Source organism: Loxodonta africana, chromosome 3 (genome assembly GCF_030014295.1).
Source record: "Loxodonta africana isolate mLoxAfr1 chromosome 3, mLoxAfr1.hap2, whole genome shotgun sequence".
Lineage (NCBI taxonomy): Eukaryota > Metazoa > Chordata > Mammalia > Proboscidea > Elephantidae > Loxodonta > Loxodonta africana.
In genome coordinates this window covers 168,741,985-168,753,811 of record NC_087344.1, presented here as the reverse complement: position 1 = coordinate 168,753,811, position 11,827 = coordinate 168,741,985, and the positions used below count along the sequence as shown (strand labels likewise).

The following is an 11,827-nucleotide window of genomic DNA, read 5'->3' as shown; positions in this document are numbered from 1 at the left end:
GATTTCAAAGGGCTGCTCAAGAAGACAAAGTAAAGTATTATAATGACATGCGCAAAGAACTGGAGATGGAAAACCAAAAGGGAAGAATACACTCCACATTTCTCAAGCTGAAGCAACTGAAGAAAAAATTCAAGCCTCGAGTTGCAATACTGAAGGATTCCATGGGCAAAATATTAAATGACTCAGGAAGCATCAAAAGAAAATGGAAAGAATTCACAGAGTCACTATACCAAAAAGAATTGGTTAATGTTCAGCCATTTCAGGAGGTACCATATGAGCAGAAACTGATGTACTGAAGGAAGAAGTCCAAGCTGCATTAAAGATACCAGTGAAGATCAAGCCCCCAGGAATTGACTAAATACTAGTTGAGATACTTCAACAAAGGAAAGCAGCACTGCAAGTACTCACTCATCTGTGCCAAGAAATCTGGAAGACAGCTACTTGGCCAACTGACTGGAGGAGATATATATTTATGTCTATTCCCAAGAAAGGTGATCCCCACTGAATGTGGAAATTATCGAACAATATCATTAATGTCACATGCAAGTAAAATTTTGGTGAAGATCATTCAAAAGCAGGTGCAGCAGTATATCGACAGGGAACTGCCAGAAATTCAAACCAGATTCAGAAGAGGACAAGGAACCAGGGATATCATTGGTGATGTCAGATGGATCCTGCTGAAAGCAGAGAATACCAGAAAGATGTTTACCTGTGTTTTATTGACTATGCAAAGTCATTCAACTGTGTGGATCATAACAAACTACGGATAACATCAGGAAGAATGGGAATTCCAGAACATGAGGAAACTGTACATAGATCAAGAGGCAGTCGTTCCAACAGAACAAGGGGATACTGCATGGTTTAAAGTCAGGAGAGGTGTGCATCAGGGTTGTATTCTTTCACCATACCTATTCAATCTGTATGCTGAGCAAATAATCCAAGAAGCCGGGCTATATGAAGAACAGGGCAGCAGGGTTGGAGGAAGACTCATTAACAATCTGTGATATGCAGATGACACAATCTTGTTTGCTGAAAGTGAAGAGGACTTAAAGCACTTACTGATGAAGATCAAAGACCATAGCCTTCAGTACAGATTACACCTTAACATAAAGAAAACAAAAATCGTCACAAGTGGACCAATAAGCAACATCATGATAAACGGGGAAAAGACTGAAGTCATCAAGGATTTCATTTTACTTGGATCCACAATCAACACCCATCGAAGCAGCAGTCAAGAAATCAAAAGACACACTGCACTGGGCAAATCTGCTACAAAAGACCTCTTTAAAGTGTTGAAAAGCAAAGACGTCACCCTGAAGACTAATGTGCACCTAACCCAAGCCATGGTGTTTTCAATTGCCTCCTATTCATGTGAAAGCTGGGCAATGAATAAAGACAGAAGAAGAATTGACACCTTTGAATTGTGGTGTTGGAGAAGAGTACTGAATATACCATGGACTGCCAAAAGAACGAACAACTCTGTCTTGGAAGAATTACAACCGGAATGCTCCTTAGAAGCAAGGATGGCAAGGCTCTGTCTCACATACTTTTCACATGTTGTCAGAAGGGATCTGTCCCTGGAGAAGGACATCGTGTTTGGTAAAGTAGAGCATCAGGGAAAAAGAGAAGACCCTTAATGAGATGGATTGACACCTTGGCTGCAACAATGGGCTTAAGGATGACACAGGACCAGGCAGCATTTCATTCTGTTGTACACAGGGGCGCTCTGAGTCAGGACTGACTCAATGGCACCTAACAATAAGAATTATTATTTCAAATAAAAATTTAAATAGCATATGAGCATCTTTAAGAACATTAAGAAATATGTTATTGAAAATAATAAAACTTACATTAAAAAAAATGTAAAACTTCAATGACTTTTAAAGAGTAGTATGAAACGTGCCAAAACATTTTACCTGTTTCTTTCAAAAATCTTCAAGGATTTTTCAACTTATTTTAAGCATTAAGGAGTATGTAAAGTAGGCAAACTACCTGCATCATGACTTTCGAGCGGTCAAACGGGGCTGCGCACGTCCATGAGACTGCATCAGCTATTCCTCCTGCCACCAATCGCCTCCACCAATCTCCAGGCTGCTTTTCTTGCTCAGAAAATTCATCTGGAATAGCTATGCTTTCCCCTATGTCAATTACCTGATAAAATGCAAAAAAAAAAAAACAAAAACATTAGACAATAAAGGAAAATACAAACACTTAAAAGCAAGTTAAAAGAACACCTTTTTTATAAGGACCAAGACTTTTTTTCATGTTATCTCCTGTCAGTGAAAATTGACAATTTTCTCAGCACCTGTACTAGACACAGTCATATAACAGAGTTCATGTAAAGTCAATTTTCATTAAGTTAGAGTTATTTTCTATTTAAATCTCACAAAATTCTCAAACTATTTAGACTAAACTCTTACATGAAAAAATGTAAACACTGAGCATAGGGCTCATGTCCTAGTCATCTACCACTGTACCTGCCATATCATAAACCCGTTGCAATTAGGTCAATTCCAACTCATGGCAACCCCATGTGTTATAGAACAGCTCCATAGGGTTTTCTTGGCTGTAATCTTTACAGAAGCAGATTGCCAGGCTTTTCTTCCACAGGACAGCACTGCTGGATGGGTTCAAATCGCTAACCACTGGGTTAGTGGTTGAGTGCAAACCATTTGTGCCAGGAAGGAATAAATGCTTAACAAATTTTTCCTACTTATTTCAAATTCTCTCAAACTCCATTGTGTTCTTACTTGAACATAAATTAGAATTCAAGATTATCATTTTATATTCTTTGCTTAATTTCTTTCTCTATTATTTACATTGACTCTTCAGATGTCATTTTTTTAAAGAAATCTGAATTCTGAACAGTTTTTATTTCACTTTATTTTCAGTAATCATGTTTTTTTTTTGTTTTTTTTTTTTTTTGCCCAGACTATCCATTTTGCTAAATGCTCAGGCAATGTGGTTCAGTGGAAAGTATGCAAAGCTCTGGATCAGACGATCTGGATTTCACTACTTGCCAATCACTGTGGACAAGTCACTTTTCTGCTTCTAAATTTTCCCACCTTCACCAACTAATTCACTGAATGCACCCTGCCCAAGCACCTTCCACTTCAGAGCCTTTGTATTTGTTTTTCTCTCTGCCTAGAACATTTCTCCTTGGCACTTTCCATGGCTTCCTTTCTAATAATACTTAGCACAATCTTAACTGATTAGATCATTTCTGTTTATTGCTTGCTTCCCCCACTAAAAAATAAGCCCCATGAGGGCAGAAATCTTGTCTCTCTTATGCACTGTTGTAAACGTAGTGTCTTAGTCAGTGGAGGCAAGGGTGCCCAATAAATATTTGTTCAATGTGCCAGCCCTAGGCTTGATACTAGTGATACAATGGTACAGAAGTTGTTTCTGCCCCCTAGGAGCTTACAACATAACAAGAGATATAAGAAAGGAAATAAGCAATTATAATTCAGGGTAATAAGTACAATCACAAAGATAGCAAATAAAGATGCCTTAAGAAAACAGTATAGAGGCATTTAGTGGAGTATGGATTTTATTTTTTGTGGGGAGGGGATAAGTGGGACTGTTGGGTAATGTTTTTCAGATAGTGACTCAGAAGTAGCAAGGCCTCAATCTGAATCTGTAAGTAAAGAAATGGGCTGGCAAGATGTACACCACTGTCATGAAAACTGCCTCAGGAGAAGGGGTGAAGAGGGTGGGACTAGGACTGGAGGTGTAGTCAAAGAGGACATTAGCTTTATCTGTAGTGTTTCACTTTGTTTTGAGAAGAGAATCTACATACATATTATTTATGTAATATTCACAGGAAAGCACCGGAAGCAAATATTTTTAAACATGTTAACAGTTATTAATTCTCCACGATAGATCACTCCTTATAGATTTCAATATTTTAACTTTCTCAAAGCTTATGAAAAGTAGAATTAAAATTTACAAATACTTGTACAATCAAAAGCACCCAAGTTACTGTTTACTTCCATTGGGTCATAAACAGTAACAATTGCATAATACGTAGAGACATAATAGTCATTTTGGTATCTCAAAAATACAAGGCTGGTTTAACATAAGAAAGTCTATCAATCTAACTTACAGCAACAACAATAATAATGATAACAGGTAACATTTACTGAGTGCTCACTAAGCCCAATAAGTGTTTTATTTAATACACAACAGTCCTATGTCGTGACAAGGTATGATGTATCAGGTTGAGCCATATGAAACTGCCATTATTGCAGGTCAAAACAGTTGATGTCAGCAATTTCATATGGTGTAACTAATAGATATTTACTATTATCTCCATTTTACTGAAGAAAGCGAAGAACAGGGGGACTCAATAGCTTGTCCTTAGAGAAATGTGGACTACAGATGAATTAAAGACCTAAACGTAAAAGATGAAACTATAAAACTAAAAGAGGAAAATGATGAATACATTTATGATCAAGAGGTATGGAAGTACTTCTTAAATAAGATCCCAAAATTATAAACCATTACATTTTTTATGGATTTGCTTACCGAAAATTAATGATTTCTGCTCAACTAAGAACCACAGCCAAAACAAATAATATACAAATGACATACTAGAAAAAAAATATTAGCAAGTCTAGGTTCAACAAGGTATTAATATCTAAGATATAGATGTAACTCCTATAAACAACAAAGACAAAACAGAAAACCCATCAGAAAAATAAAGAATAAAAAAAAAAAACACTGCCATCGACTCAATTCCAACTCATAACAACCCTAGATGTTACAGTATAACTGCCCCACAGGGTCTTCAAGGAGTGGCTGGTGGATTCTAACTGCCGACCTTTTGGTTAGCAGCCCATAGCTCTTAGCCACTTTGCCACCAGTGCTCTGCTAATTCATGGAAAAGAACACATGAATGTCTGATATTTCTATTCAGATATGCTCAAAATGTACTAGGAATCAAAAAATGCACATTAGAACAATTAAGTAACACTTTATAACTAACAGGATAACAAATATTAGAAAACTGGATAACACCAAGCAACAGTCAATATGTAGAGAAACAAGAACCTTTACTCATAGCTGGTGGTAGAGTAAAATGGAAAAGCTATTCTGGAAAACAATCTGCCAATACTTCATAAAATAAAGACTATTTACCCTAGTAAAACTTACAAATGCATGATCACTAGGACCATACAAAACTGTCTGATTTTTTTTAAGAAAAAAAAAAAAAGAGGTACCAAAAAAAGGCCTTTTTTTGTGGATGGAGAGTGGGAGAAAACCTACATGCCCATTACTAGGAGAATGAGTGAGGAAAACATGATAAATGCACACCATGCAGTATGTAGTTAGAGGCAATAAACGAGATATGCATATAACTAGATGTACATCATATGTACATCATAATAAATAATAAACAAGATGTACATCTGTCCCAAGTCATGATATTTTAATCACCTCATATGCACGAAGAAGCTGAACAATGAAGGAAGACTGAAGAAGAACTGATGTATTTGCATTGTGGCCAAGAACATCGAATACACCATGCACTGCCAGAAGAACAAACAAATCTGTCTTTGAGGAAGTACAGCCAGGATGCTCCTTAGATGCAAGGATGGCAAGACTTGACTCCTTACTTTGGACATGTCATCAGGAGGGACCAATTGCTGGAGAAAGACAACAATCTTGGTAAAGCAGAGGATCAGTGAAAAACAGGGAGCCTTCAATAAGACTGACTGACACAGTGGGTGCATCAATGGGCTCAAACATAGCAACGATTGTGAGGATGGCGCAGGTCTATGCAACTTTTCTGTTACACATAAGGTTGCTCTGAGTTGGAGGTAACTTGATGACACCTAATAAATCTTAAAATCTTAGTGTTGAGTGAACAAAGCAAAAAATCAGATGTGGCTTCTAGCATAATACTGTATATGTAAATTCAAAACACACATACAAGAAACATCAGTGCATGTTTCATAAGAATTTAACACAGGTAAAATAAATTAGAATAACTGCCAGTCATAATAAATAACATTTACTGAACACTTATTACATGTTCAGGCCTTTTCTAAATATACTATTACTGTATATAATTTAATTCTCAAAACTCTAACTATTATTATCCCCACTATACAGTTAAGGAGACTGAGGTACAAAGGAGTTAAGAATCTTGCCCAAACTAGTTAACAACAAAAACACCAACAACCCAATCAAGAAAGGGGCAAAAAATGTGAACAGGCACTTCACCAAAAAAGACATACAAATGGCCAACAAGCACATGAAAAGATAATCAACACCATTAGCAATTTAAAACAAAACAGAACCTTCATGTCAATTCTGACTGATAGCTATCCTATAGGACAGAACAGAATTTTCTCCATAGGGTTTACAAGGCTGTAAACCTTTATGCAAGTAGACTGCCACATCTTTCTTCTCTGAAGCAGCTGATGGGTTTGAACTGCTGATCTTCTGATTAGCAGATGAGCACTTCTAACCACTGTGCCACCAGAGCTTCTCCAGTAGCAGTTGTTGTTGAGTGCCACTGAGTCAGTTCTGACTCATAGCAACCCTATGTACAAAAGAACAAAATACCGCCTGGTCCTGCACTATCCTCACAACTATTGCTACATTTCAGCCCATTGTTGCAGCCACTGTGTCCGTCCAACTCACTGAGGGTCTTCCTCTTTTTCATAGACCCTCCACTTTACATGGAGAAGTATGATGTTCTTTTCCAGGCACTGGTCCCTCGGGATAACATGTTCAAAATACATGAGATAAAATCTCACCATCCTCACTTCTAAGGAGCATTCTGGCTGTACTTTTTCCAAGACAAATTTCTACATTCGTCTGACAGTCTGTGGTATATTCAATATTCTTAGCCAATGCCATAATTCAAATGCATCCATTTTTCTTCAGTCTTCCTTATTCTTTGTATAAACTTTGCATGGATATGTGGTGAGTAAAAACACCATGGGTTGGGGCAGCCACACCTTAGTCCTCAAAGCGACATCTTCAAAAGACTTTAAAGAGGTCTTCTGTGGCAGATTTTCCCAACGCAATACATCATTTCATTTCTTGACTGCTGCTTGCATGAGTGCTGACTGTGGATTCAAGTAAAATGAAATTCTTGACAACTTTTGTATTTTCTCCGTTTATCATGATGTTGCTTCTTGGTCCAGTTGTAAGGATTTTGCTTGCTTTATGTTGAGGTACAATCCATATGGAAAGCTGTAGTCTTTGATCTTTATTAGTAAGTACTTCAAGTCCTCTTCACTTTCAGCAAGGAAGGCTGTGTCATCTGCACATCACAGGTTAATGAGTCCTCCCCCAATCCTGATGTCATCATCTTCTTCATATAGCCCACCTTTTCTGGATTATTTGCCCAGCATACAGATTGAATAAGTATGGTGAAAAGATACAACCCTGACGCACACCTTTCCTGACTTTAAACCACACGGTATCTCCTTGCTCTGTTTGAATGGCTGCCTCTTGATCTATGTACAGGCTCTGAATGAGCATAAGTGTTTTGGGATTCCCATTCTTCACAATATTATCCATAATCTGTTATGATCCACACAGTTGAATGCCTTTGCATAGTCAATAAAACACAGGTAAGCCTCTTTCTGGTATTCTCTGCTTTCAGCCAAGATCCATCTGACATCAGCACTGATATTCCTCATTTCACATCCTCTTCTGAATCTGGCTGAATATCTGGCAGTTCCCTGTCAATACGCTGCTGCCACCATTTGTGAATTATCTTTAGTATAATTTTACTCGCATATTAATGATATTGTTCCATAATTTCCACATTCTGCTGGATCACCTTTCTTTAGAATGGGCACAAACATGGCTCTCTTCCGGTTAGTTGGCCAGGGGGCTGTCTTCCAGATTTCTTGGCATAAATGAGTGAGTGCTTCCAACATTACATCTGCTTGTTGAAATATCAGGTCCAAGGGATGCGCTCTGCTCCTGGGACTGCTTTCTTGGTGGTATGAGGTCCCCACGTCTCCCTGCTCACTTCTCTCTTTTATGTCTCAAAAGAGCCTGGCTTAAAACACTATCTAATCATATAGATCTTATCAATATAACTGCCACTAATCCATCTCATTACATCATAGTGATAGGATTTGCAACACATAGAGAAATCACATCAGATGACAAAATGGTAGACAATCATACAATACTGGGAATCATGACCTAGCCAAGTTCACAGAGATTTTGGGGGGACACAATTCAATCCATGACAGTGACCCTTCTGGTACTTGAAATTCTGATGGCATAGCTTCCAGCATTCCAGCAACACACAAACCACTATGGTACGACAAACTGACAGATGAGTAATGGCATTAGCACTTAGGGAGATTCAAATCAGAACCACAATGAGATACCACTTTACTCCTACTAGGATGGCTAAGGGAAAAAAACAGAAAATGACAAAAGTTGGCAAAAATATGGAGAAACTAGAACCCTCATTTCTGGTGGGAATGTAAAAATAGTACAAGTATTATGGAAAACAGCTTGGCGATTTCTCAGAAAGTTAAACATAGAGCTACTGTATGATCCTGCAACTCAACTCCTAGTATATGCCCAAAAGAAAAACAGTTACTCAAACAAACACATGTACACCAATGTTCACTGCAGCATTATTCACAATAGCCACAAGGTAGAAACAACCTAAATGTCCATCAACAGATGAATGGATAAACAAAATATGAAATGCAATATTACACAGCCATAAAGAAAAATGAAGTCCTAATAAATGATACGGAAGGAATACGGAAGATCAAAGAAGAATTGATGCATTTGAAATACGGTGTTGATGAAGAATGTTGAATATACCATGAACTTCAAGCAGAACGAACAAATCTGTCTTGGAGGAAGTACAACCAGAATGCTCCTTGGAAGCAAGGATGGCAAGACTTCTCACTTACTCTGAACATGTTTACAAGACGGACCAATCCCTGGAGAAAGGCATCATGCTTAGCAAAGTAGAAAGTCAGCAAAGAAGGGGGAGCCCCTCACTGAGATGGATTAAAATAGCTGCTGCAACAAAAAGCTTAAACATAGCAATGATTGTGAGGATGGTACAGGACCAGGCAACATTTTGTTCTGTTGTACATAGGGTCGCTATGAGTTGGAATCAGCTAGACAGCATTTAACAATAACAATAAATGGTACAACATGGATGAACCTTGAAAAAATTGTGCTGAGTGAAGCAAGTCAGTCACGAAAGGGCAAATACTGTATGAGCCCACATATATGAAATATTTAGAAGGTAAATGTATGAAGACTAAAGTTTATTAGTGGTTACCAGGAGTGTGGGTAAGGGGAAAAGGGGATTATTGTTTACGAAGCATTGAGTATCTGTTAAAGGTGATGGGGAATTTGGCAACAGGTACTGGTGAGGACTGTGCACATGATTAATGTAATCAATGTAACTGGGCTGTGCATGTGAAGAGTGCTGACATGGCAAATGTTGGGCTGTATGTGTTTTTTCCACAATGCAGGGGTGTGGGGGACAAACTTGCCCTAAGTTCCATAGCTAGTAGATGGCAGATGTAGGATTCAAACCTACGCAGTCTGACTCCACAGCCTATGCTCTTATCCCTACCCCATACTGCCTATGGAGAGGAGGCAAAAGGTCATGCCAGGGATGAGAACAGCATGCCATAAGAGTATGCCTCACTCAGTTTCCTGCATCTGAGATCCAAACAACTGGGAAAATATTTTTAATTACAAGATCTCATTTGTTTCTCACAACCCTAAGTACTTACATAAAATGAGAAGGTTATTACATATTTGAGCCTTTCTGCCTCTAAAATTTTGACTCTAAAATCCTAATCTTTGCCTTTATATTCCCTATCATGAAAGGCCCACTTGGGGATATCACTTGTGAAAAACGGAAGAAATATTTTTTCACTTTTCTAGGACAGTCTAACGGTATCACAGTAATTAATTCTCAACACAGAGTAGGTCCTTTCAGCAGATGGGTGCCTATTTTACGTTCTAGGTTTAGCGAACAAAGATATTACAGCTGTTGTGTTTATACATATAGTACTAACACCCCTGGCTATATTAGTAATGTCTTTACTAGGGGGGGAACACAGTAACTTTAGCCACTGAGGCTGCAGGTATTACAGGAATTGTATAATCATAATAACAGTGATGACATTTAGTGCAAAATAAAAATAGAGTAAAATACAAAGTAATCTTACAGTTGAACGCTTCCAGAAATGAATAATGTCATCAACATCTGTTGCAGGATTAAATAAAAAGTAGCTCCTCCATTCATTCCGCTCTACTGTCAAAGTCCCATCACTATCAATGCTGAAATTAAAAACAACAAAAAAAGTGCTCGTAACATTTATAACAAAGTTAGCACCGTTATAAAAATTAATTAAATGCTTCTTAAATATTGCAGCAGTCACTCCTTTGGGCTTTACGAATATCACTGTATTTCTTTTTTTTTTTTTTAGTAGACTATTTTTTAAACAGTTTTAGATTTTCAGAAAAATTGAGAAGATAGTACAGTTCCCATTTTATCCCACAATCATATCCCACATCCAGTTTCCTCTATTACTAACATCTTAAATTAGTATGGTACATTTGTCACAATTCATGAACTATTACTGATACATTATTACTAACTAAAGTCCATATTTTACCCAGATTTCCTTAGCTTTTACCTAAAGGCCTCTTTCTGTCCCAGGATTCCATCCAAGATACATACGACATTCAGTCGACATGTTTTCTCAGGCTCCTCTTGGATGACAGTTTCTCAAACTTCCCTTGTTTTTGGATTAACTTGATGGTTTTAAGGAGTACTAGTCAGATACTTTGTAGAATGGCCCTCTATTGGAATCCGTTCCCTATTTACTTTTAATTATTTGTCTGTGAGCTCTTGAAGGGAAACACTATTTCTAAGTTACTTTTATAACCCTAGCACTGAGTACTCAATAAATGTTGAATGAATACCGTATCTTTATGCAGATAATACACATGTTCTGCGTTTGTTTGCCAGCTGTGCCCTCCCCCTTCAAGGCATCCTCACAAGTGCCTCCATGCCAATCCTCTTTCACAAGTTGCTATTAAAAAAAAAATAGCATAGCAAGCTTATGAAAATACCTTGTGAGGGGAGGCCACAGCTGGCAAAAACAATGCAGAAAGTGTACATTATTTGAGTAAAAATATAGTAAATGATACAATTTACTAAAGACTAACCTTATACAATTTGACTCTTCCAGTAATTTTTATCATTTACCATCTTCTCCCTATTTATAGCTATTAAACCAACTTTAAAATGACCTTTTATTTATGAATTTAAGACTTTACTTTTTACCATACAAAATTCAGGATTTACTCAATTTTTAACTATCTCGGATCAAAACAACCAATAGAAAATGTTTCCCTAGTATATGAATAAAAGGTGGAGTTTAGTGAAAACTTTTTCAATGGCATTCTTATAAATGGAAATTCTAAAAAACAAATACCATTCTTCCAAAAAAAAAAAAGATTAGTACAACTTCCATGTCCAGTCAAAATGAAATAACGGATATAGAACTTATCCTCCCACTGTAAACAGTTATGAAACTGGATATAATATGTGAAGGAACTATTTTCAGGTACCAGACTACAAACAGAACAGGGCTGTGATACTTGAGAAAAAGAAAACACATGAGACGAGCTTCCCATTCACTCTGGTTTCTGCATGCAGGCACTTTCCAAACTGTATCATAGAAAAGTAGAAGCCTAAACAGAGAGCAATGAGTTCACTTGCTAAAGGAAACAGAGACTGACACTCAGGACTGCTGAGATGGCAGATGATATAGGTATCCCTTTGAATCTT

General features: G+C 37.4%; 1 protein-coding gene across 1 annotated transcript in view; it reads right to left on the bottom strand.

The window, feature by feature from the left end:
* Positions 1 to 612: 612 nt before the first annotated feature.
* LOC100661817 (mitochondrial adenyl nucleotide antiporter SLC25A24-like) overlaps positions 613 to 11,827 on the bottom strand; it is a 28,045-nt gene continuing 16,830 nt past the window's right edge. Inside the window, exons 3-4 of the mRNA XM_064279976.1 lie at positions 10,197 to 10,308; positions 613 to 2,151 (exon numbers count right to left, since the gene is read on the bottom strand). Coding sequence (XP_064136046.1) covers positions 1,957 to 2,151; positions 10,197 to 10,308 — 307 coding nt within the window. The 3' untranslated portion in view covers positions 613 to 1,956. The remainder of the gene's footprint in view (positions 2,152 to 10,196; positions 10,309 to 11,827) is intronic.